Here is a 27,409-nt window from a genome sequence, read left to right as displayed (position 1 = left end):
GTGTTTATTTCTCATCAAACTGCCACTACTTCTCTTCCGTACCTGTTTGGTGTGGTTGTCTACCATGCTAGAAGAGTCATCAATAGCCAAACAAATCTGATACTGGCGTTTACTGGGCTTGGTCCTCCGAAGCCAAATCTTGTCTTTTCGAAACTGACTAGCAATGTACGGGATGACCTTCCGCAGGTTCAGTCGCTTCCCAGTCCGATAGTCTCCTCTATCAAATTTACCCAAAGGGGCAAAGGTTAGTCAACTGCTCATTCCTTAAGAATTTCTTCAAAGAAATATCTTATTAATATCTTATTACCGATTATACCAAAGAATGAGTAACCTGGCACAATGAAGCGTTACTGCAATTAAGGTTTAAGAGCCAGGCTCATCTTGATCAGAAGCCAGAAGAGCTGGTTATGTATGTGGCAACAATAATTAGGTTAAAAAAAACTGAGACATTTAAAAAAATTACAAAATAAGATGTTTGCATTGAATATTAAGTCTTGGCTTCTCTTTCTGTTCTAAAGCTATGATTTTGGATACAATTTTATCCAAAAGGTCTACGTAACATGTGGCAAGTGAGTAAAACAAAGTGTAGCAAGGTGAGCAACATGCATACACAAAGGCTCAGCCAATTACCCCATCAGATATAAATGAAACTCTTCATATCAAACTTCACAGAAACCTGTGGTAGAGATATAACATGATAGCAGGATACTGAACACCATACTGGTGCCTGTGCAGTAGAAACAGTAATCTAGAAGCCAACCTATAAACAGTTAGGTGCTGAACTCAACGGAAAAGGTGACACTGCCATCTTTTCAGGGCACTGTAAATGCGTCAAATGAAGAAGACTTACTTCAGTTTGGCTGCCTGGGTAGGCTCTAATATGAGACGAAGTTGTTCACACAACTGTTGTGAAAGAGGCGCAGTTAAGACCAGGTAACTCTGCCACATCTCAGCGGCAGCCTTCTCCTGTGACAACAAAAACCACATGTAAGTTACCCTTACAATGTCAGAGTCGACCAAAGTCATTACAGCAAGACGAAGGCTTGAAGCTAAGTAGCAGAAAGTGACTTGCATAAACTTTCTCAACAGAAGCACTTTAAAGCGTCTCTTAGCAAGCTGCAATCTAATTCACTTGATTAAAAATGTCTCTCCTTCCACCAAAACCACAATCCACAGTTCCAATTGAGAATTAAAGCAGTAAAATTTAGAATTCATGGTGGTGGCTCCATAGTGTAGTGCTTAGCACGTCTGCTTTACACACAGAAGGTCCTGGGTTCGTGCCCCAGGTGGAGCCACGGACCATACCACAAGTGCGCCAGGCCCCAGGTGTGCGCCACAAGCACATGAGAGGAGATGCCCCACCTTCAGATATCCAGTTCTGAAGGGGAGATGGCAACATCCGTAGGTCAAGGATGGAAGTGGGGGAGTGGAGGGAATTAAAGAGGGGAAAAAATTAGAATTCATGACCAAATCAATGCCTTATTCACATCTCCTACAGAGAGTATAACCTGAACCCTTCATGTGAACAGGGAGCTGTGAATGGGTAATTCTGGTGCCAGCAGATCCAGCCACTTAATCATGGGCTCTCAGGGTCATGTTTCAAAAGCAAAAGTGACAAGTGCAAATCTCTTAAGTAACACACTCAGCAATGTGCTTATTCCTGGGCACAAAGCTCCATGATTTTTTGCCAACTTTGATGGAGCAGTCAATACACATATTGGTGGGGATCATGATTACAGATATAAAACTAAAATATGTATATGTCGAGTAAATTTAAGATGCAAAGTCATTAAGAATGAAACTTCTGGTCAATCTACATTTCCACATATGCCGGCTGGCAATGTTCCAGGTGTCCTATTCTGAGGATGACAGAGTATCATTTTGCCCTATTTTTCTTAGACTAAAGGAAGTTAAAGAATTAAACAATTTTTTTTTGTTGTTGTTTTAATTAAGCTACAGGTCTAGTGGCAAAGCAGGCAAAAAGCAATGGATAGACTTAGGATTCAGGATTGTACTTATATTCTCCATAGACTCAGTCTCTTTTACAAAGGTTACTGGAGCTAAGAACCTATTAAGTTTGCTGTATCTGAACAAAAGCCAAGATATTTTATGAAAAGACCAGTGACTTACTTCTTCTGGGTTTCCAGATTCGTGTGGCTGCCATGTTTCCAGCTGTCTCTCCAGCTCCTGTCTTAGCTCACTGACATCTTTCAAAAAGGGCTAAGAAGAAAAGAACCACAGATGAGAGGCAGCCCAGGTTGGAAATGCTAACACTATCACTGGCTGCCTTCTTTCCTGTAGTATAAACTTCAAGTACATACCCCTGATATGTGAAACAAGCAAACTTAATGACCCAGTTCATCAGCTCTTCCTAAATGCAGGCATTAAGTCAAAAACTTTTTAAAAACTTTCTGAATAGTCATTTCTTTAAGAAAATTTTAATTACAGTTGACATACAATATTAGTTTTAGGTGTACAACATAGTGATTCCTATGTAGGCATTTACATAACCTACAAAGTGATCACCTTGATAAATATAGCACCCATCTGATGTCATACACAGTCATTACAATATCATTGACTATATTCCCTATGCTGTACTTCACATCCCCATGACTATTTTGTAACTACTAATTTGTACATCTTAATCTCTTCCTCTTTTTCACCGCCCCACCAAATCTGGCAACCATCAAAATGTTTTCTTTACGAGTTTTTCTATTTTGTTTGTTTGTTTATTGTTTTTTAGATTCCACATTCTTGCTACTTAACATAAACTGTTGACTGTCCTCTAGTCTCCTCACACAAGGATGGTGGATGTAAGAGGAAATTTGAGAGCTGGAGGCCCAAGAACCAGACCCGCCATCATGGCAGGTGAGGATAACGACCACCACTGTGACCCTGGGATTAACCATCAGAACAGAACAGTGCTTTATCTGCTTAAAGAGCACCTGTCCTATCAACAGTATTCCTAAATATTTTAATAAGCATATGATACCCCAAACAACCAGATGTTCCATAAAGTTCTTAAGACAAAGATTTAAAAGCAACTGATAATTACATTTTGTCGATTTATTAAAGCAGTAACTAATGAAAGTTTTAGTACCTGGAAAACCGTGTCCACAAGGAACTGATGGGCTGTATGAATGGTTGAATCTTGGCTTCTCTCTAGTTTCTCATTCTCAGTCTCCTTGTGGGATTTGTCTGTCTTGGGGTCTTGGTCATCCTCTGTTTTAACGGTCTGGGTCTCCATCTCATCAAAAGCTATTTTTATACAAAGACGTAATTTTACTTACCATAATATTAACATAAAGACTGAACCTTCATGGTTGCTTTTCGATACTAAGAACTACTAAAACTTCATTCATTCACTGCCCAATATATTCTTTCTCTTTGAGACTGTCATTGCCAATTTTTATTCCCCTAACTTCTCCTCCTCTCCACCCTGATGTTGAAGGTGGCTGTTCTGGGGAGGTGAGAATAGGGGAGACTATAGTTATGCTGGCAAACCTTGTAGAACTATGTGATTCTTTAAACTATGTGATTCTTTAAACTATGTGCAGGTACAACTTTAATAAAAATAAAAATTAAAATCAAAGTTCTACTTTATAAATAAAGGAACTGAGGCAAAGAAAAGGTGAATAATTTGCATCAACCTGTGAAGTGAGTAAGAGGTAAAGTCTAGGTTTCAATCTAGAGAAGTCTAATCACAGAGCTGTGCCTTTCCTCTGTCATGTAATGGCTAGTCAGTCAATAGTTCTAACACTATTGACAGGAAAGGACAGGAAAGGAGCCAAAGAAAAAAACTTTTGAATTTGGCAAGTTCTTCTGAATTTGCATTTATTCTATTGCTGATAGTTTTTTTAAAACTGCTGATATTTTTAACATTGAATACATTTTTTAAAATGAAATGGAACTGTATGTAAGGAGACTTGTTACTTTCTCACATGCATTTTTCTCATTCTATTTCTTTAAATATTTTACTGCATTTTATGTTAATATTATATATGTTCATATAAGTGAAAACATTATTTCTCTAATAATCGAGAATATATTTCCTTGTCACAACTAGAGTAAGTGATCTATTTTAAAAAGACTAATGGGATTTTGTCTGAAACTCAAGTTTCAGAGGTCTCCTTGAAAAACAGTGTCCTGCAACACCACTCCTCTGCCTTTCCACTCCCCAAGAAAATATAGTGAAATTATTATAAGCAAATGAATGTCTAAGCCATAGGTTAGGACACGGAAATAACAGACCAGACTAGACTTACGGTTCGAAAGAAGAGACTTCTCTAAGCCAGACAGCTCAGAAGGGATCTGTTCCCCCTGTAGGACTCACCAGAGCTTGCCATGGCCCCTGACTTGACCTCCTCTGGCTTCAGCTGCTCCGTATCTACTGCTTTGAGCTCCTCCTGATCATCCATGTCCATTAAGGCATCCTCTATCTCCTCCTCCTCCTGATCTTTGCTGGAGTCTTTTGCAGACTGTTGCTGCTCCATGCTGGCTACATCTACCAACAAAGTACACACACATGTAGAAAGCCTAGGTCTTTGCAGAACAAAGTAATCATAAGTGGGTGTGGCCTCTGTCATTTCTAGCTTCCAAGATTCTACTAATGCTGGTTCTGCCATTGATTGGCTATGTGGCTTGGACAAAGTGCTTGACTTGTCTGTGCCCAAGATGTCCTACTGACCTACTGATGTAGCTGCCTATTCTTTACCCTCGATAGGAGCTACAAGGATATAGTGTAAACTACACATGGGACCACAGAAGTAGGATGTTTAGCTGGGTTTTTACTGCTATGACCAGAGGCTAAACCAGAACAAACAGACTGGGCACATGATTCAGAGCAGCTAATGGAATTATCTCCCATTACTAAGTTATGGGTGGAGAAACGGCAGTGATTAAGAATACAACATGGGGCATAGAAAGATCAATGTGAGAATCCCAGCATTCTGATCTTGAACAAGTTCATAAACTTCTTTGGCCTCACTGTGCTCATCTATAAAATGGAAATGATCTAGCTCATGAGATTACTATAGAAATTCCATGACCATGTAGTAAAGGCTCGGAATAGTGTTTGGCACAAAGTAGAAGCTCAAAGCATGGTAGCTATTATTGTTACTGCTTTAATTTTCTAATGAGTAGGCACAGAAGAGCGATCATTTTTGTACTATCCTCATAGGTAAATATTATCAACACTATTTTACATATTAGAAATGAAACAGTGAAAAGTCACCAAGAACCAGAAGAGGAGACTGATGTTAAGATTTTTTTCCTCCCCTTTTCACTTACAGAGAAAACATATTTTTTGAGTTCACAGCTCTTGCCATTGCAGGGAGCAACCTCAAAGTGACTGACTATGAAGAAATGTCCAGTACTCAAAAACCCTGAGATCAGCACTGGGTTTGGATATGGCCAATGGTTACCAAGGATATTTAACAGGCTTACAGTAGACCCAGAAACTCTGAACATTTACACTTGGCTACAGGTATCTTTAAACTCTTTAAACCAAAAATAAGTTATATCTGTGCACAGATATTAGAGAGAAAATAGTTTTAAAAAGCCATTCCCCTCCTTCCAAAAAAGAATTTGTAATAACACCTGGCAGACACATAGTCATACAGCGTAAGCTATCTCAGAAAGTTCAGTGAGCAAAGGACAAGCCTTCCCTGTACCTACCGTAGGTCTGTGCATCGTAAGGGTCATCCCCTTCTCTAATGTGTTCAAACGCATCTGCATCCTCTGCCTGGGGCTGGGGCTGGGGCTGGGAGAGCCCCTGCTCAGTGCGGCTGTCTGTATCCACAGTCCTCAGCCTTTTATGCACATGCTCATTGTGATCACCCATGGAGCGTTCATTGTCAGCCTGTCCAGGTTTCCTCTTAAAACTCTGTGGGAAATACAGGGAAATAATTCAGAGCCTTGTCTGTAATAGCAAAAAGACCAAAAATAACCTTAAAGTCCATCCATACAGAGCTAGTTAAGAAAATCAGGTACAGCCATATGAAAATGGAATTCAATGCAGCTGTTAAAAAGAAGAAGCAGATCTTGATATACATATACGCGACATTCCCTGATATACTTTTATATCTGAATAAAGGTAAGGAAGAAACAGACACACGTTATATATGCAGAAAAGATCTCTGAAAGAATACAAAACTGGTAGCGCCAATTTGCTCTGGGAAGGGTCCCTGGGTGGCTTGAGGACAGGGATAGCATGGAAGCTTTTTAGGGGATTAGTTTTTATAAACCAATTTTGTACCATGTGCATAAATTACACCCCATTTAAAAAAACTCTTATTTTTAAAACACAGAAGACTATAGACAGTGGAAAGGGTAATACTGGTTGGTGCTGGGCAGCAGCGCACAGCACCAGGTTCTCAGGCTGCATAACCGAAACAGGGTGTGTGTGTCCATGTCCTTGCATAGTGAAGAAGCCCCAGTGACAGGGTTCCACTTGGAAAGCCCCATGGTCCTGGTTTGCTCGGCAGGGCTGCCATCATGTCTAGCAGAACAGGGATGGCAAATGCAGGGAAGGAGGCTTTTCTTTTTCTTTTTTTTTTAAATCACTATGTTTACAGCATCTTTTGCTACATGCAGCCTTCATTTTAGTTGAAGAGTCATAGAGACCTGTGTGTTTTTCCTGGTCTGTTTCTGGGAAGCCAACCGAGCGATGAAGTTGGATTCATGGCCTTCTGCCTGGTTTGCATCCGCAGATCCACTCCCGTGTTCCTATAAAATCCAAGCCATAAAATAATAAGGGTGGAGGAAGCTACCAAGCACCTGGTTACTGCGCTGCATTGTGTATGACTTCTCTCACCATTATTCTCATGTCAGAGTCAAATAATCACACCTGCCTGCCTGCTCTGGAACTCACCCATGACTAAAGCCTGGCCTGTGGGCAGAAACAGGAGCATCTAGACCTGGATCTGTTACCCTCTTGGGTGACTTTGCTTTGCAAGGCTGATTAGTACTTTGTTTACAGGAGCGTAATGGCTTATTCTGAAGGCAGGACAGACCTCAATTATAAACCAGGCTTCATCAGCAACCAACTGTGTGCCCTGGAGATTTCCAATTAACTTTACTGAGGGTTATTTAACAAAAATATAAGATGGAGAAAACAGTAAGAACAATAATATCAGCTATCTTATAGAGCTACTGAGAAGACTTGCTGAAGTAATAAGAAGGACTTGCTGAAGTAATGAGAATGCTTAGCATCTAATGGGTGTTCAATAAATGGGGTGGAGCTGTTATTACCAGTGAGAAAACTGGTGCTTAGAGAGGCTTAAGAAGCTAGCAGAGTAACCATAGTAACAGCAAGCCCTCTGATTTTGTGCTCTTTCCATAGCATGCCAGAAGCCTTTAACTGTAGCCATATATATAACACAACACTTTACATCAAGGAATAAAGAAATGCCTTGCTTTCTAAATTAAAATGTTTAGAAGACTGGTGAACAGCAAGGAAAAGGGAAGCACTATTAGAGGCACATTACTGCATCAAGTCTGAATTCTACCTTTCTTTCCTTGGGAGTATTCTAAAAAATAAAATGAACCTGATTCTCCCATGAAAAACTACCAGTCTAATAACTTTTTTCATTAAGCATATCACTTAAATACAGTGTATAGCAAATATTCTGGGGTTTCTTCTGGCATATAAAATAGGTCTATGATCATTTTCTCAAAGAACAAGAGATGATCTTTTAGATGTCAACAACAAATAAACATCACACGTAAACCAACCACTGCTAAATAAAACACAGGGTCACAGAGGGAGACCCTCCTAAGAGGCAGCTGGCCGAGGTAACAGGGAACTCTCACCTCCTTCCCCTGCTCCTTCTCGGGTGCAGCCCCAGCCAGCTCCACAGCCTGCGCGCTCTGCACGTTCTCCACCCCGGTCTGCCCACAAGAGTCGTGCTCCTTCCTCTCTGTAGCCTCTGGCACCTCCTCTTCTGTGTCAGAGTTCTCCCCTTCTTCTTTTTCTTCCTTCTTCGGGAAAATCAAACACAGCATTAAATGCTCTGGGGAAAGAACATGAGGTAGGGAACCCTTGCATTAAGCAGACAACCCACTCCTCACCAAGGGGAGTCTGCAGGGAGGGGATCAGCCAGTGAGGGTCTTAAAACAGAAAATGAAAGCTGCTTGACAGCGCCACCTGGTGGTGAAGTACTCTAAAAGATTCTAGAGGGACTAATAATTTCTCATTATTTCTAATATAAGACAAACCAGACATCTCACAATACCTGAGGCTGAAGACCCTGGTCAACAGAGACACTATTCTCTGCACTTTCCTCACTGGCTTCTGCATTGTTGTCCTTGTCCTCCAGAGACTGTTGCTCCTCCTCTGAGCTTTCTTCAGGATGTTCAGCTGTGTCTTTGTTTTGGTCATCAGTTCCTGTGTCCATCTCTTTCTCCTCCTCCACTTTGTCATCTTCACCGGGGCCTTCCTCAGGCTCATTTTGAGCCTGACCTTCATTCTGATCAGGCTCAGTCTCTTCATCTATTTCCTCAGCTTCGTGACCCATTTCTTCAGTGTCCAGTGGTTTTTCTTTAATTTCCAAAGGATTCTCTTCTGGGTAGATATAATAAAAAGAAGGAACAAAGAATTTTTAAAAAATGTATTTCTTAAGATGGGATGTACTTAAGTGTTTTGTTTTTTTATTTTTCTCAAACCAGGAGTTGGCAAACTATGGCTGGCCCTCAAGCCTAATCTGGCATCTACAAGTTCCTGTAAATCAAGTTTTATTGGAACACAGCAACATCCATTCACTTACTTTGGTGTTTACCCCGACCATTCTGTACTGCCTATGGCTGCTTTCACACTACAATAGCAGAGCTGAGTATGTGAGACCTCTATCGTAGCTTATGGCCTACAAAGCCTAATTTATTACCTGCCCGTTTATAGAAAACCTTTGCCTTCCTCTGCTCTAAGCCACATATACATATCAAAATTGATTGGGTGGTGGGATTCTTTAAATAAGTAATCCACTAAAAAATCCCAAAAGCCACTGCAATAGGAACATTTTAGACCACAGATAGGAAATTTCAATCTAATTTTCAATTATCATTGGAAATAATTGATGGACATCATTCTCTATCATACATAGAAAGCACAACGCATACTCAAATGGAAACAATCCTATTTGAAAAAGTTTTATTTAAAAAACTTTTTTATACTTTGGACACTACAGAAGTCACTTACTTTGTTAGCAAATACTTCTTTAAAATAACCGCTCCTTAGTTTATATATATAAAAGCTTTAAATGAGCCTGATGTTTTTCTAGGGCAATGGCTTATTATACTTTCAGTGGATTTTCATTTTCTTAATTTTCTTACATTTGCTTGCTTGTTAAAGTTGAAGTCAGATTCCAAAATTATAAGTTAATGAAATAGCCTCGGAAGCAACAACTTACACTATATTATAAAGTAAACTAGGGACTCAGAGCAAAGAATTTTCTGAGCATCAGGAAAGCCTATATCAATTCCTTGACCAAATGGTTGTACTTATGTAGCAAGCTCACAATTTTATTTTTATTAACCAAATACTTTAAACATGGGAAATGCATTTTAAATTTATGAGAACATATACTCAACCTTCCAGATTTAATGGATGTTAACATTTTGTCACACTTGTATAAAACTTCTGTCTCTTGTTTGTAAGAAATAAATGGTTCTGAATACAACTATCTGGATTCTGAAGGCTTTTGCCCTTCCTATTTCCTTAGATGTCATCAAAACCTGAAGTTGTGTATTTTTCCTTTCCATATTCTCGTACATTTGATATATTAATAAACAATATATGGTATTGTTTCTAGTATGAAATTTGTATATAAATGATACTTATTCTTTCACTAATTACTATTTTTGTTCTGATATGGCATTAAAAAAATTTTTTTAATAGCTTTACTAAATATGTAACTGATTCATTAAAAGGTAGAGTGAGGCTAGCTCACATCTGTCTGGTTACCCACCTTGATAGAAGCCTACTATTACAGAAACGCCTCCTCCACAATGCTTCCAACTAATACCAGATGATACTCTTAGGGAATCACCTGGGTTGAAGAATGAGTGACAAAGGCACTAGATAACTGTCATGTGCCTTGTGACCGATTTCTCTTGGGATCATTCAATTTCATTCCCTATTATAATGACTTTATATTTCAGGCTAAACACAACATAAGCATAACAATCAATAACTGAAGTAATCATTCCCCTAAAAAAGCTGTAACTGGGCTCTGTGAGAAGCCTGGGTATACCCAGACTGCACAGTGTTTACCTCAACCCATGAGATGGGGCACATAGTGATGGCTGTGGGGAGATGGAGCTATGTGCGATGAAGCACTCCCCAGCAGAATTAAACGCAGAACTACAAATGACAGTAGTGAGAGACCTGCTGGTTTACAAGCTTTATGTCAACTCAGATGAGAAACACTACAAAGAAAAAGCAAACAATTTTCACAAACTGGAATTGAGCTGACTCAACATGATTTATAAATGACCTGGCCATGACACTGGCATGAAGAGAAATTGGTTACTAATTTTCAATGAGTTCCAACTGGACTTTCAGGTTTCAAATGACACACCTTCTCCTTCTTCATGGTCTGTGTCCTCACCACCATTCTTGTCTTCACTGTCTAGGTTCAAATCATCAGGAAGGTCCAGGGCCTCAGGTTCTGGTAGCGTTTCCTGATTGCCATGGTAAGGGTCCACCTCATTCTCATCATATTCCCTCTTTGAACAATAGAGAGAACAGAATAAATAATAACTAAAATTTTTTAAAAAGTAGCATTCACATATAATTAGCTCAAAGTAGTTATGCTGAAAGAATACAGCTTCTCTGCTCTAAAATTAACATTAGAATTTTACTAACATTTTTAGAATTTTTATGTTGGTATTTCAAACTTCACTTCTTGTGTGGCTTCTCCACTGATAAGAGATTCTATGTTACTTGATCTCAAAGAAGAAACTGAAGTTTATGAGAAGAAACAGAAAAGGATTCAGGTTTTAGCTTCCAAACTACAGCATGAGCCTAAGTAACCAATAATTAAGATGTTTTATGTCCTGATCGGAGGCTCTGTTTTATACTCTTTTATAAGACAAAGGGAAAACAATCGATGAACAGGAAAACACTGCTTTGAGATGCCCTGAGAGCCATGTAGTGCAGTGGCCCTGGCCTTGAATTGGGAGAGCGAATCAGTTCTGAATCCTCATTACCTCATCTATTTGTTCATTAATTTTGTCTTGGCCTTGTCCATCATCATCAGCTTCTGCTTCTTCCTTTTCTTCTCTTTTATCTTGCTGGTTTTTATCTCTGTTTGATTTCCCAGAATTCAGGTTGTCATCTTTAGCAACAAGTCCACAATCTTCCTATATGTCACAGGCAGAAAAACATGAAATCACTCTCAATCTAAGAAACTGCTTTCACACAGGTTGACTCTACCTAATATAGTTCTTAGACATGTATAATTCTGCCTGCTGGGCCTACTATCCCATGGAAATATCCAGCTGACAGGTCATCACCCATGATCTGGAGAGAATAGTCTGGGTCTGATCAGATAGCACAGTAATAGGAGGTGTTTGAAGTGGAGTGGTCACGCTGTGCTGTTGCAGTGTCACAACCAGCCTGGGAGTGCTAAGCAGGGAACTGGAAAAGTTCAGTGGCCAACAGGAGAATCAGAGAGTCTGCGCTGAGTCTTCTTAATGTCTCTCCTCCATAACACATGGATGGCTCAGGTCAAACTACTCTCTTAGCTCTGAATCAATCAGTAAAGTATAGAGGAGAAAAAAAAAAAGAAAACAGACATGGAAGAAAAAGAAGAAAAACAAAGACAAAAGAGCAGTAAATGACAGCAGTTGGTGGGAAGACTGTCTCCTCTCAACCTGCGGACTATGGGATAGGGGAATTTTTTAATTACCTCATCCATTCCTGGTCCTGTTTCTTCAGTTTTAGTGTCTTCTTCTTCCTCCTCCTCTTCCTCCTCATCGTCATCACCCCAAAGCCTCTCATCTAGTTTGTCAGCTTCCTCACCATTCAGATCACCCATCTGTTTATCCAAGTCTCCACTCTCACTATCTGATTTTTCATCATCCTCTTCTGAAAGAGAAAGCATAGAGCCCAGTTAGACAGATCCACAAACTGACCTCATCCTGTGTGTGTAGGAGAGACATGGACCAACTATGTGGCCAGAGCCCAACCTGGAACTTGCTGCCTACTTGTACAGAACACTCTACTGGCAGATGCCTTTAGATCTGCTGAAGTAGTCCTACTGTGTTTTGCAAACTGTTTCAACGAACAAGAAAGTCTGCAGTGTGTTATGTTAACGGACTATTATAATGGTGTCAGGATGTCTAGTTATGGTGCTGAGGGAATATTCATCATGAAACGGAGCAACCATGCTGATTTTTTATTTCTTATCTGTAAAATGATAGAGTTGGACAACATGATTTCCAAAGTTCCGCCCCCATTTCCAACATACTATACCTCTATAATTTTATCCAGTATCTAAAATCATGTTTATAGCTCAATTAAGCAGCATTTCCTTGCCACTGTCTTTGCCAAAGGTTATGTCCTTATGCTGCTTTTTTGTTTTTTAAAGGGTCTCTTATGCCAAAGGTTATGTCCTTATGCTGCTTAGGCAGGTGGACACACTTCTACTCTGGGATCAGCTTTCATTTCTGCAAGATCTTCTCTTAGAATAAGACACTGTATCTCAAATTAAGCTTGGAGAGAAATTTAGGGCAAAAGCTGAATTATAGTATAAAAATATGACAGATGATGTGTTGTAAAAAATCATATTCTCAATTTTTAATGACAAGGTAATGTTCATAATATGTTAAAGGAAAAAAGCAGACTATAGAACTGTTTATGGTCTGTGAGTATACATATGCAATACATGAAAGAAATAAACCAAAATTTATTATGTGGTTTGGGTGATAGGCCTAAAGGGTATCTATTTCTTTCCAGCATTTTTGTTTCAAATTTTCTACAACAACTATCTACTATTTTTGTAACTAGGAAAAAAAGCAGTTATTTTTAAAAAACTACCCTGAACAATTAACTTTTGAACTGAGAGCCAAGCTCGGTTAGGGATCATCTCCTTGTTCTTTTGGACTTCCCTGAAGGGCACTACACACTCACTGCATCTAGCAATGTGAGGCAGCCAGAACAATGTCAGTGTCAGTCAACGTCTCAGTTTACTGACTATAGACTTCTACCTCAGTGGAGATGGTAAATTGCACATGCATAACGCTGATGTTTTCATTTGCAATTATGCAGAGTAACTAAGTTGTTCCAAAATATTATAATAGGACAATAGACCGCTTATTGGGAACATGTAATTTCCTGAATAAAATACTTATTTTTCAAAAATAAAAATCCAGTGACAGAAAATCTCAAACCTTGTTCTTCAAGTTCCCCATCATGCATTTTCCCATCAAAGTCTTCTGACATCTCAATGGCATTATCCTCGCCCTTAATGTCTGATTTTGAGTCTGGATCCTCTTTATCTTTTTCTTGACCTTTATGAAATGTATCTTCTGCCTAAACCAAAAAACAAATGTAACTTAATTAATGTTTTTTTCAGCTCTAAAAAGAACATAAATGCCAAGATTAATGGTATAGTTATCTCTGGGGAGAGAAAAAAGAAAAACAACAGAGATAACCACACGCAATGATTTCAGGTTTGCTTTAACATTTCTATAGTTCATTTCCAGTTTTAAGACATTTGTGATTAGAGAATGTAGAATTTTGCTGAGGTTTTCTTCACGTGAATTATGAAAAAATCCGTATTTAAAAAGAATACATATTCTGTCTGTAGGATAAAAAAAAAATTCATCAATCTTACTATACTGTCTTTATCGTTGTTTGTCACTTTGATCTCTCATAGATAGTAACCCACTATGAATGTAATTTTGTTCCCTTTTCCTTAAACTATATATTTTTACATACTCTATGTGATATTTGGGGCAAAAGACGCATGATTGTTATCTTTCATTATGGCTAAATTTTAAGTCCTTTTTTAATATACATAAAATAATAAAATGTTATTAACAGAATTCTAAGCACAACAGAAAGAGTAAGTTTCCTATGGCACTGCCATCTTGCAAAATTCCCAAAGAAATTACCACCATTCTGGTGCATCTTTTTATCCATGAATACACCATGAAAAGTGATATAAGTGGTATGTATCAACACCTGCCTCCCAACATCATTTTAAACAAAAACAGAAACATGGTTTACAAACTGTTTTGCAATTTGTTTTTCTTTAACTTAAAAAAATGTCTCTTGGATATTTTCCATGTTGACACATATAAATCTATCTCATTCTGTTTATTTATAGTATTGCTCTGCATATTTGACTCATTAGCGTTTCTATAAATATACATAATTTAATACTTCCAAATCATTCTGATAGCTTTTTCTCTCTCTTAATGTTTTTGCATTGGGTTGTACTTTTTCTATTCGATTTCTTTTAACTTTGATTTTCTTTCCATTAGAGAAGTACTGTGTGCTGACTAAGGTAAATTTGAAAACTACAGAAAAGCCAAAGTAACATATATATCCAGGACAGAGCCCCACCACAGAAACACTAGCATTACTTTTTGGTTTTTTATTTCTTTCCAGTTTTCCCTTCAGAGAGAAAGGAGGTTCAGTTTGCGCCTTTATTTTTAATAGCAATAACATATAGAAATTTATGGTCTGCTTTAAACTAACAATATAATTATATTACCTCTTATTTCTTCAAGTCACAGGGGATTAATATAAATGACTAACAGTAGTATGTATAAAAAAAAAAAATCACTCCAAAATGGTAGGTATTTTAAAACAGGAGTCCCCAGGTGATGGACTGGTACTGGTCCATGGCCTGTTAGGCACTGGGCCACACAGCAGGAGGTGAGCAGTGGGCAAGCGGGTGAGTGAGCAAAGCTTCATCTGATTTGCAGCTGCTCCCCAGTGCTGGCATCACCACCTCACCAGCACCTTAGATCATTAGGCATTAGATTCTCATAGGAGCACCAGTCCCTGGTGCCAAAAAGGTTGGGGACTGCTGTTTTAAAAAAAAACACAATAATCTTAGACCAAAGCATCTGAATATTTCAAAGGCATTCTTGACTCTAATCAGAAAAGAATATATAGTCTACGGAGCAGGGTTGGGCCTGGTTAGTACTTGGATGGGAGACAACCTAGGAAGACCAGGTGCTATAGGTTTAAAAAATAAAAACATAACCGATTGTAAGATGATAAGGTCCTTGCAATCTGTGAGGTCAACCAAGAGTTGCCTCGCCTAAAAATCAATTAATTTAATTTAATTTAATTTAAAAAGAATATATAAAGCACAAATTAGTAGCTGATAGTCACGGGGATGGAGAGCCGGCATAGGGAATGCAGTTAGCATTAATGTAATGGTTAGGTGGAGAGCCAGAAGAGAGAGAGAGCAATTAGGGGGATTGTTTTATAAATTATATAAATGTCTAACCAATGTACTGTATATTGAAAGTAATAAAATTAAAAAATATATAAATTAAAATTTTCAACATGTCTTAAAGACACACAATAAAACCTAGTAATAACAAACACTGGCATTATTATTTAATGCAATTATCACTGAAATTAGTCAAACTTTTTATCCTTAAATCAATCACTACCAAAAATACACTCTAGAAAATTATCAGCAAAAATCTCCCCATTCAAAATTAAAAATTTTAAAGTCAATTCCTGCTCAAATTATAGCCATAAACAATGACTGAGTTGCAAAGTTCCTTTCAGAGGTCTGTAAGTTTTTTATTTACATACAACTCCCCAAGCTCCAGTATTCTTAGGGCTCCACAGATCACAGTCTGAAAATCATTGACATTTAATTTAAATACTAAAAAGAAAGGAGAAAGGGAGGCGAACTGTATGCATATTTCAGGCATGTGAAACGTACCTGTTCTTCGTTTTCTATCTGGTCACTCACATCCTTCATGCCTTCACCTTCTCCAATCCCACCTCCCTCATAGTCGTGGAACTCAGTTGCTCCCTCTCCTACTGAATCTTCCATAAATTCTTTGGGCAGACAAAATCCCTTAAAAATAAATGAGTGAAGAGTCAAGCACAAAAGCAATAAAAAGGGGAATTTCCAGTCCTGCTACAGAAAAAAAAAATTAAACAAATGCTTAATTCTTTTCCTAGCTTAGTACTTTAAATCTGATAGAAGTATAGTAGTAGACCTCTGACATTCTTTTCTTCCTTAGTAATAATAGTTATTATGCAGTTCCAAAGCTTGGCATCAGATTTAACATATGAGGCTTTGACTTTGTAGAGGCCTCTGGTGTGTGGTAATTTGTCATTCTGCCAAGATAAAAATTTGAGTGAAGTATACTAGGGATAGTATTTAGGAACAAGTCATTTAAGGGAGTAGAACTTCTAAGTATCTAAATCCCAAAGGGGTTTTGTCCTTTTTTATTTCTTATTTACTTCTCAAACTAGTAAGCCTGAAAGAAGAGAGAGGAGAGCGAAAAGACATGTAACCTTGGCAATATGGCAACTTGAAGCAGATACTACAAGTGGGAGAATCATTTTTACTCTAAAAATTGAAGAAAATTTTGTGTGATGCTCTTCAAATAAAATGTTAATTTCAATATGTATAAAAAATATGCCTTCTCCACAACTCTTGAATTAAACCTGTCACTCTTGGGTAACATGCCACATATGACCTCAGCTGTCTGCTGCCAAGACACCTGACACCCTGGCACCTAGCACAGCATGGGATGTGGAGTGGAGAACAAGGTCAGACATACTAATGTTTGGTAAGTGGTAACAAAACTGTATTTCATGTTGGAAAATAGCTGAAAGGCAAAATCAACTACTAGTGTGTGGGGAAAAAATGAATTTAAAAAGTAGAAGAAAATGATGACTCTCAATTATAAATTTTAATTTATCAGAGAAAATACAAGCTATCAAGATATCTGTCAATCTGAGGATGAAAATGTACTAAAAATAAGTTAAAAATAAGTTGACAAGGAATTAAGATCCCAAACCAGCAAACACTGATTGTGACTTATTTACAAAGAAATAGCTTTCTGTGGCTTAAGTGCTGTAATTACGACCTAGATCTATTATCTTGACACCATGTCTAACCTACTTTCAAGTTCCCTCAACACTATTCAGAAAGGATATGACTACAACTTGGACACTTAAAAAAGTACGCACTTTAAGAACATATAGTCTTAGGAAGTTGATTGAAAAATATATTTTGGTTAACTTATCTAACTGAACCACAGAGCTACATTGTTAAAAAAAAATGTTTAGATGTAGGCAGAATAACACCACATGGGAAGGAGATCAAGTGTCCTACAGAGCATATCACTACAGTAGCTACGGCTGGGCAGCCACTGTGCTCTCAACACTTTGTTTACATCAGAACCACTTTCAATCCCCACTTCATCCAAAAGCACACACAAGTCAGACAGGCAAAAATCATTCTAGAACCTGTCAGACCACAGCAATGGTACAAGTGGACAAAAACAGCTGACTCAAATCTCAGGATACCCTTACCATACACTATCCTGCCAAATGTCTTTTGCATATAGTGTTTCCACCAAGAAGTGATAGGATGGAAGACTGGCTCAGTGCCCATGAGGCAGAGGGAGCAAATCTGAGATGCATTCATTTATTTATTATTCAACAAATATACACATTTATTCTCTAGATACAAGGCATGGACTTGCCTCCCACTTTTAAACTCTTTCCAGTATTCCAGATACTCAGAACTATGAACTCTTGACTGTTCATAAGAAGCCTAGACCTCACCTTTAGTTTGCAAATTCCTATCTTCCTCAAATGAATCTCATCTGTATTGTACTTAGATTTGAAGAAGATTTTGGAATGCTAAGGAAGGAAACAACACAAAACAAAAAACGATCCAACTGAAGGATGTTCTCACAAAAATGCTGAGTGTAGGCAGATCTCTTTTTAGAAATGAGGAAATTGAGGCTTGGAGAGGTTATATGACTAACTCGAGAGTCCAAGAACTGTGTACCCCTATGATTGGACTTACCACACCATGCTGGGTCTGTCAGATTTGACTGTCAACTACTCCTGAGTTTCCTACAAAATAAGTTGCTACTTAGGACTTATTATGGACACGACTTCTTCCTATGCTGGCTGTGTGAAAGGAATGGTGTTTGCAGAGTATGGCCATTAAGCCACAATCTTTATAACTTCAGTGCTTTGCACAGCACTAGGTATATGGGCTGAATGAATGAATAACTTCACTATTAAAGAAAAATGCTCCACCTAACACTAAGAGTCCCATTACCATTTCATCGTAATTATATATAAATGATTTAAAGAAAACTTAGTTGCCTTAAAGATTCATCTATCTTTGAAGTATAAGTCAATTGTGATATTAAATTTGGGGACAGGGAGAGAAGGGTGTGAAGAGAAAGCAGCAGCCTTTGGATAGCCTCCGGGGTCTAGGAAGCTCATCGGTTGGATACTTGCAGGTTCTAAGACTTTAGTGGAAATAAGCCTCATAAAAAGATGACAGACAAAACCCTAAAAAATCAACAGGGAAAGCAAATCACCTCCTGCTATTTGTGAAGGTCCAAAATAAAACCTCGTTGAACCAAATACTAATGAATACAGAATGAAGCCATGGTGCTCCATGTGAACAATCCTTACCTTCTGGGCAATCTCCGTGAAGACCTGGGTAAGCACAGAGAGCAGCTTCGCAGTGCAACGGTGAGTTGCCAAAGACATGGTCAGGAAAAAGAGGACGAGGTCCGAGTACCTGGAGAGCATGGGCACGAGGCGCACCAACGAACAGCAGGACTGACTGAAGAGCTGGGGGCAAAGCAGATCAGAAGGCCTGCTCACATTGTTTAATGGGTACCAGGTTTCCTCTGGGGTGATAAAAATGGTAATGAAAACGTTCTGGAACTAGACAGCAATGACGGTTGTACAATACTGTGAATGTACTAAATGTCACTAAAAACTACTGGTAAGTTTTATGTATATTTTAACACACATGCACATACACATACACTCTCTCTCTCTCTCTCTCAGATTTCTTTCTTATTCACATAAACCCTCAAAAAATAACTTTAAATTCTCAGTAATTTAAGTCTTATTTAGTTAATAAGATTCTCTCTCTCTCTTTTTTTTTTTTTAAATAAAATGTTTATAAACAAATCCTTTGGGGAGTCAAAGTTGGCACTGGAGGCAATGCTACAGAATAACATACAATGTCCTACAAAATAAGCTGCTTCTTAGGACTTATTATGGACACAACTTCTTCCTATGCTGGCTGTGTGAAAGGAATGGTGTTTGCAGAGTATGGCCATTAAGCCTTAGTTACTGGCAGCAACATCCCCATTGACATTAAATACCCAGGAGTGTTTGGTTAGGATATGAAAGAATCTCAAAACAATGGATTTTCTGGATCACTAGCATTTTTTGTGCTTATGCATCTTACAATTGCAATCCTTAGCTAGCAAGCCCTAAGCTTTTCAAAATTTGTCAATGACATGTACATATATAAAGAGATCAAATTCTTAACTAATTTTGCTATACAGCCCTGCTTTGGGACCACCCACATGGAGCGAGGTGCAACCCACTCTGCCTCTGTTCAGCCCATCAACCCCTATGGCAAGAAGTTTGTAAGAACCACTGGTTACCGTGTGCTTTGCAGCTGTACCATCCTCACCATACGATTTCAGCCTCTCCAACAGCTCCGAGACAGCAGAAATTATTTTCTGCACATGCAAAGTGCTCACGTCAGCCCAGAAGTCTTCCTCTAAGAGTTTTATTAGATGTCCTGATTGCAGTCTCTCAAGGCCTGCTGCCTCTTCCATTCACAAAAAGAAAATGATGAATAACAGAAAATAAACTCTTTTCATCTCTATTCATCCAGTTATCATTTCTAACATCTGTCCTTAAATATTTAGGCACAAAAATAAATCATCAATAAAAAAATTAAATCAAGTATGAAACTAATTTTTGCCTGATTTCAGACATACCATCCTCTTCTTGTGGGCTTATCTGGTCAGTGTTCTCCTCTGTCTTTTTATTGTTTCTTTCTGCTAAGTTCTGAATGGCATAAAGGATGGCCCGGATGGCAGTTTCCATTTGCTCTGCAAAATCTTCCCCAAATCCTTCATCCAATATTTGGTTTCCTAGTAAGTAACATTGTACAAAACAAACAAATAAACACACCCACCACTTGCTTCAGTGCCTTTGGAAATCATTAAGCAACCTTCATTTGTTATCTTAACAAATAGTCACCTGTAGGCACCACACCTACTGTGGGTGAGCCATGTGCCAAAATGTGCTGGATAAAAAGATGAATAAGACATAGTCCTTGCTTAGCTAAACCTACAAGTTTATCATCTTGTATTAAAACAATTTTGCTGTAAGAATACTAAAAATATGCAAATAATAGTTAACTCATTTCCTTTTTAGAAAAACAGTGCAACTCGCTGCCAGCGTTAATTTTCCATAAACACGCTCTTTGAGGCTGAAGCAAAGCTAACCAATTTTCAATGTGAAAATAAAACATAAAAACTGTTCTTGGAGTTATTTCTAAATAGAAGTCATCAAATGAATCTTCAGCTAACAAACTGTTCGAGAATGCTAACATCATGCGTAGGAATGCTACATTTTCTAGGATTTGACATTTTCAACTATATATTTTAAATGGAAATACCACTACTAAAAACAGAATGCTATAAATAAAATGATGTCGTTTGTTTCCAAAGGCTATTGATATACTAGAGCAATGAGAAAATAATAATAAAAGCAAGACAAATTGTGGCAAACTTTGTGGTAAGGTTAGGACTGTTATCTGTGGGTTATCTTAGGGTAAATGCTACGGCTGCAAGCGCTGCCAGTGAGTATTCTCAGGACAAATGGGAATGGGTTAAGAAGTTGTGTATAAACACCATCTTAGTTCAGATATCACCCTCAGCTTTCCAGTCTAAGGAGGAACTGTCTAGAACAGCCATGGGAACCTGTGGTGTTTCCCCACACAGGTTATACAAAGCAAGTGACATGATGACAATCTAAAGGCAAGGGACTCAAAGAAATGAGGCAATAAAGTTAAGAGCTGTGGGTTCCTGTCTTAGAACCCTGGATAGGTATGTCTAGAACAAAACATGATGTGTCTAGGATAATCTAGACTTCATCTACAAGTCATCAGTCCTATGCTGGGCTTGTACTCCCTTAATGAGCATGAGTTCTTACCTCCTTGTCTGTCTGAAATGAGTAGATGTGTTTTCCATGTAGTAAAGTCATCTGTGGCTTTATTGATTTCTCCTCTGACATATTCCAGGCTCTCAACTAATGCCATTTGTTGATCTGTTTGCTCAACCTCCATCCCTGGAAGAATGAACAAGGACTCTAGGCCTTGTAAATGAGCTGACACCTGGGAAAGGCAACTCAGCCCAGAAGAGCAAACTTCAAAATCTTTCCTGCAACAATAGAAATGCCACAATGTTGAAAGGAAGGGGCTAACACACACACACACACACACACACACACACCCACACACACACACACCCTCCCTACCCACACACACACACACACACACACACACACACACACACATCCACCCACCCCCCTCCCTCCAACCACCAAAATGTAAAGAGGGCAAAACTCGCTATATCTGAAGATTTATAGCTAGATATATGCCACAAAGCACTATGCAGGTCCACTGGAAAACAAAAAGAGAGGACTGAAGCATAAGCCCTTTCATAATTTTACCCAGCTGCTAAACTCTGAACAAGTACTCAAGCACACAGAGGAAGAGTGAAGGCACAGGCACACTCACCAAGAATGAAAGAGGGTCTCACAAGACTGCTGCCTAATCCTGTCGACATCAGATTTCACTGTCTTAATGGTTTTCAGCATTTCTGTTAATCTTGAAGTTGACTGTTGCCAAAGCTGATCCTGTTTTCGCATCCGGCAACCAGAAGGCAGCTGATTTCCAGGTACTGGGGATGGGTAGTTCAGGTCTGATGGGATAAGGTCTGGCACTGCTCTGGAAAGCTGTCCCTTAGTGAGCTCTGGTCCTTTTGGGTAGGGGACAGAAGGCTGACCCTGTGCCTGGGTTTCACCTTGGCCTGGAGCTGACCCTGCACTGGGGCAGCAATGGAGGAGCCAGGAGAGCTGCTCAAGCAGAATCTGGCTCTGCATGGCCAGGTGCTGCAGCCTCTCCGTCCACTGCTGCACACCATCTTGAGGTGGGAAGGCCACAGGGTAGAGCAGTGGCTCTGTCAGCCTGCTGTGAATCTCCTGCACACAGCTGAGGAGGTTCCTGTGTAGAGAAGGCCACGGGGAAAACACATGGCACCTTAAACTGTGTCACTATGTTGTTTTTAATAGTAAATTCATTCATTTCTGAACCAAGTATGGGTATTATCACATAATCGACAAGAGAGAATTCCCTAAATAAGTAAGAAGTTTATCAAAATGTCTCCCAAAGTACTTAAACACACCCTTCAGTCTTTCAGGAGAAGTATCAAAACTCACTGCTTATCACCTGCCCCGCTTCCTTTACAGATGTCTCATATTCAACATAGTCACACCAATGCACTGACTTTAACCATTATTTTTTTAAAAATCTAGTAAATGTGGTATACTTTGCTAGATAAACCTTTATGAATGGAGCAGAAAACAGCTGAAGTTAAAATGATTAGTCTGGAAATACTACCTCTTAACACTCAACAGATGATAATAGGCTTCCTAACTATCTTCCTTCATCTTTTAAATACCTATTCTCGTTGAGGAGTGTTCATGTATGGCTCAGCAAATTACAACTTGGTGGTCTAAAAAATGTAACAAACTGAAGCAGACTCAAATCTGATCTGTGCCTAGAGACTAGGACACCTCAAAACCATGAACGCAACCCTGTCAGCCCACATGGACTGTCAACCACATATGCCATCACTCCAGATGCAGGTATGGTTCCACAATGGCAATATGTACTATCTGACTCAGCCCTGAACTCATCCCTAGGCCCCATTCTTCTAAGAGGTATTGCCAGAACCAGGGAGCAGAGACATATCACCAAAAGCCAACAGGAACCCCAGGTGCCTCTTTGGGCCTCAAATTTAATATCACAATTGACAGCAGCACATGCAGCAACTCTGAGCTAACCCACATAATCCTTCTTAACTCATGCCACAAACCCAACTAGTTAGCTGGTACCTGAGGAGGATCCACTGCTCAGTCAGTGTGGTCAGGGAGCGCCGCTGTCGGATAAGTGTCTTCATCAAATGTGCTGAGAACCCTTTGCACCGCTCAATGTTGCCCATGCCCATCTCCTGGTGGTGGGAAGAAGGAAAGCATGCTGAAGGTATTGCTGGCAAACACCACCACCCACACTGGTGCCACTAGAAAGCTATTGCATACAATACTCTCCGGGGAAGGGTCCCTGCCTTAGGTAAGATTCAGATGTGCTACACTCTAGAGGCGCCACATTGATCTTTTTTGAGCAGTGTTTCTCAAAAGATGTTTCTACAGATCATTGATATTCCATGAACACGAACTAGGTTTAACACCAAAATTTGGTATCAGCAGTTTTTCTCAATTCACAAGGGGAAAAAGATCTGAAGATGGTAATCTCAGTATGAGAATAAATAATTTTTCTTATGTACTTGGCCCTGCTGGCAAATATGAGTAACGATTTATTATAAGATGCTCTCTGATTAAGCATAAAATGACACTGATTTGTCTTGTAGGTTTAATGATGTTCTACAAAAAGCTCAGTAACTTCCAGTAATGGGCTGTTATTACTTGACAAGGTCTAAAAATGTTGCCCTGGGATAAACAGAAACAGAACTTTCTCTGGATCCCTGTAATTCTGAGGTTCTATGGTTCTACCTTGGCAGGAGCTGCTAAGGCTGCACTGAGTCTGGCATGCCGTGCAAGACAGCGGTAAAAATACTTCTGGCACCCATCCCATGAAGATGAGATTTCTGTAAGCAGCCTGAAAAAGAAATCAAACATGATTTACTTAATTAAAACCATGATCTCCTATCCCAAATCTTAAAGACGCAGAGCTAGATACAACCAAAAAGCTAAGAGTATGAATAAATTCATTTCTGTGAGGACTCATTCACTCAGGCACTCATCGGTCCTTTATGCAAAGAATGTATTATATACTTAGCAATGGAAGTACAGTAGGGAAATAAATCATGATGACAATGTGGTTTCCTTAATGAGAACTTTATAACTACCTTGGCGGCAGAGGCTAAGGGTCATGAATTCTGATGTCTATAGGGACCAAGCAGAAAACATAAATGATTAAGGACAGCCAAGCACAAAATCACACATGGCAATGATAGATGACCTCAATGTCAGAGAACAGAGATTGTTACGGATCACAGCAAACTGGAGAGCATGTCAAAGGGAGAGACCTTTAGTCACCTTTTGACTATATGAGAAAGGAAGCCCACCTGGCCAAATTTTCTTGAAAAACTGAAAATCTAAATGTTTATGTAAAATTTCTACTTTTTACAATGTTGTGAATTCAAAACTTAAAGTACTGAGAAAGCTATTGAACAAAACACAAATGTATGCCTTACCCTGTTCATGCAAATTATCATTTGTAACAGCCTCTGCTGTAGGTAACACAGAGGTAGCTGTCTTAAAGTCTACAAACTCTCGAATTCGAGATTAGAATTTACAGAAGGTTTAAATGGCTAAAAATGTAACTATCTTCTCGCAGATTTTCACTTACACATTCAAATCAAGTGAGGAGACCTCAGGATAATCAAAGAACCAAAAAAAAAAAGGAGGGGGAGAGGTGAATACAAGGAAAAAAGAGAAAGGAAAAAGAAAGAAGAAAATCAATACTAAATGCTCACTACATGCCAGATCCTGAGGCAGGAACTTCCTAAATATTGTCTTTACAGCAATGCTAGGAGAGAGGTACTGCTATCCTCATTTTGGCAAATGAGGACATGGAGGTTTAAATGACTGGTTCCATTTATAATTAAAAAAACAAACCTAGAATCAGCCTCCTGAGTGCTGCTGACTATAGACAATGCGCTCCGGAGATCTAATGGGCGAAGATGAAGCATCTCTTGAGGGTTCTTTGAACGGGCCCAGGCAAGACCTTTGCGATATGACAAACCTAGGAAATAAATTGCATGTGTTTAAGTAAAGAAACTTAGGAGAACAAATATGCCCTGCCGCCCCGCTCTGCAACACAGATACTTAAAGCCAAGTCCTTGGAACAGCATCACCCAGAGCTTGTTAGAAAGCAGATGCTCAGGCTCTTCTCCACACCCACTGAAACAGAATCTACTTCTGCATTTTAACAAGATTCTTCAAGTGATTCATACATGTATCAAAGTTTGAGAAGCACTATACTCTAAGCTATCCTGGAAGGGTAGGTGCTGCACAACATATGGTGATAAAAATAAAAAACATGATTTCTGAGAAACTTTACTACAAAACTGAAAATATCTGGGAATCGTAATGCTTCATCATAGGATTTTGCTTGTGTGACTGGAACTCTCAGAATGGCATTTCAAAACCTTGCTTGCCACTCTGAACAAGCCCAATCCTATCTGATTTCGGAAGCTAAGCAGGGTCAGACCTGGTTAGTACTTAGACGGGAGACCGCCTAGGAAGACCAGGTGCTGCAGGCATAAAACAAACAAAACACTTCTTTTCCACTGTCTCAATTGTCTCTAGAAATTTCTTCCAAATCACCCATGTTGTTTTTCTCCCTAAAAGACGGTGATCATACCTCATCAGGTTTCCAGTGAGAACCTTACCAGTTTTTGCAAGGTGTTTAAAGAGGTCTGCTAATGCTCGCTGTTTCTGCATGAGAATATGCTTGGCTTCTGACCGTTGCTTCTCTTTCTCTGCAGAGGGCTCCACCTTTAAACTCTGTAGCTCACTCACAGAGGTAATTACTTCTCCTGAGGGGAAAACAAGAGGAAGATACATAAATACCAAGGGCTTATTGTGTTAAAATTACCCAAGAACAAGAACATTTTGGGAAATGAGGACCAGGTGTCATCCATTTTTATATTCTGAATAACTAGCATTGTCCCTAGCATTCAGTAAATTCTTGATTTCAGTGATTAAGATGCATAGAAATAGAAAAATAAAAACACATGAGATTTCATATTCCTTAAAAACAAACAAGTAAAAGTGGTTATTCTTTTTTTATTTAGGAGTTTTATAATCATGCAAAAAAGTACTTATTGAGCACCGACTATATGCATTGATTTATACTAGAAATTTAAATGATCTGAGGTAAATTTCCTATAAATATGATACATATTGAACTCCTACCCTGTACCTGGTACTAAGTACATATTCTTTCAATCTATCTGCACAGCACCAGAGCACTTACTTGTAGCTGCTCAGAGAGGTTTGTCACTTTCTAAAGTCCATTCAGCTGAAAAGCAGACTTGAAGACAGGACTTGAACCCTGGCCTTATCAACTCCAAAGCACAAGTTCTTTCTCTAGCACCATGCTGCCTTCTAGAATGCCCAAAGGTACCTATAACACAAAGGTGCTGCCAGCCTGCCACAGGCAATGCTATATGCTGTGTATCCCAAGATCCATGTTGAAGTCAACCCCCAAGGACCTCAGAATGTGACAATCTTTAAAGAAGTAGTTAAGGTAAAATGAAGCTATAATGGGACTGGTGTCCTTAAAAGAAAAGATTAGTACACAGATGCACAGAGAGGGAAGACTGTGTGAAGACGGAGAGAAGACAGCCATCCATAAGCCAAGGACAGAGGATTCAGAAAAAGCCTAACTTGCTGGCACTTTGATCTTGGACTTTTAGCTTCCAAAAGTGCGAGACAATTTCTGTTGTTTAAGTCACCCAATATGTGATACTTTGTTAAGGCAGCCCTACCAAACTAATACAAGCAGGCTTGTCTTCCAGATCACAGCAAGTGCACCCCATGCATTACTCTGACACTACAGAGGAGTTAGAGGAGAGAATGCTTTACATCATAGAGAGTGGGTGCCCTTTCCAGAAGATGCACATGGGACCTATATTCCATTCATCCTTACCATTAGGATCAGGAAGAAAGGTCATCTTGAGCAATGGTTATTAGGCTAACAAGTTTTAAAAACAGAGAGCTCCCTGAGATCAGACTGTAACCTAATTAAAAGATCAGCTTTACTCTGACACCGCACACACTGGGGGTAAGGAGGAGGGTGGGTAGAGGTAGGGGAAATGGTGAAAGGCTGCCAAGGGCTCACACTATCAAGCTCTGGATTCCCTTCCCAGCTGTTGCTGTTATACTACAGAGCAAATCTTGGCTCACCACCCCGCTGAGCAAGGATGGCTGGGGAGATGAAACTGCTACACCTCTTTGAAATGAAGAAAGCAAGAGGACTGTGGATGAATCTTCCTTTTTTTTTTTTTTTTTTTTTTTAACTCAAAAGAGGACCAA

General features: G+C 39.1%; 1 protein-coding gene and 1 long non-coding RNA gene across 4 annotated transcripts in view; one reads left to right on the top strand and one right to left on the bottom strand.

Annotated features, from left to right (window-relative positions):
• The window catches only part of MDN1 (midasin AAA ATPase 1), a 142,597-nt gene that overhangs the window by 5,687 nt on the left and 109,501 nt on the right, over positions 1-27,409 (bottom strand). For 2 of the 3 annotated variants that reach the window (XM_015600356.2, XM_025042707.1), the window contains exons 75-97: positions 25,762-25,908; positions 24,986-25,112; positions 23,858-23,963; positions 23,183-23,298; positions 21,804-22,289; positions 21,218-21,444; positions 19,996-20,151; positions 19,654-19,823; positions 18,659-18,820; positions 15,921-16,058; positions 13,393-13,534; positions 11,910-12,088; positions 11,209-11,361; positions 10,578-10,725; positions 8,238-8,566; positions 7,816-7,983; positions 6,628-6,729; positions 5,680-5,887; positions 4,337-4,507; positions 3,104-3,261; positions 2,131-2,220; positions 851-966; positions 43-217 (exon numbers count right to left, since the gene is read on the bottom strand). In XM_015600356.2, coding sequence (XP_015455842.1) covers positions 43-217; positions 851-966; positions 2,131-2,220; positions 3,104-3,261; positions 4,337-4,507; positions 5,680-5,887; positions 6,628-6,729; positions 7,816-7,983; positions 8,238-8,566; positions 10,578-10,725; positions 11,209-11,361; positions 11,910-12,088; positions 13,393-13,534; positions 15,921-16,058; positions 18,659-18,820; positions 19,654-19,823; positions 19,996-20,151; positions 21,218-21,444; positions 21,804-22,289; positions 23,183-23,298; positions 23,858-23,963; positions 24,986-25,112; positions 25,762-25,908 — 3,974 coding nt within the window. The remainder of the gene's footprint in view (positions 1-42; positions 218-850; positions 967-2,130; positions 2,221-3,103; positions 3,262-4,336; positions 4,508-5,679; positions 5,888-6,627; positions 6,730-7,815; positions 7,984-8,237; positions 8,567-10,577; positions 10,726-11,208; positions 11,362-11,909; positions 12,089-13,392; positions 13,535-15,920; positions 16,059-18,658; positions 18,821-19,653; positions 19,824-19,995; positions 20,152-21,217; positions 21,445-21,803; positions 22,290-23,182; positions 23,299-23,857; positions 23,964-24,985; positions 25,113-25,761; positions 25,909-27,409) is intronic. The other variant, XM_006926304.3, reaches the window with a different exon arrangement.
• On the top strand, positions 2,261-9,816 carry LOC112474588. Its single transcript, XR_003044434.1, has 2 exons — positions 2,261-2,871; positions 8,671-9,816. It is a non-coding gene; the product is annotated as an uncharacterized LOC112474588 (long non-coding RNA).

Source organism: Pteropus alecto, unplaced genomic scaffold (assembly GCF_000325575.1).
Source record: "Pteropus alecto unplaced genomic scaffold, ASM32557v1 scaffold7, whole genome shotgun sequence".
Classification (NCBI taxonomy): domain Eukaryota; kingdom Metazoa; phylum Chordata; class Mammalia; order Chiroptera; family Pteropodidae; genus Pteropus; species Pteropus alecto.
The sequence above is the reverse complement of the archived record's forward strand: the minus strand, read 5'-3'. Positions and strand labels throughout refer to the sequence as shown.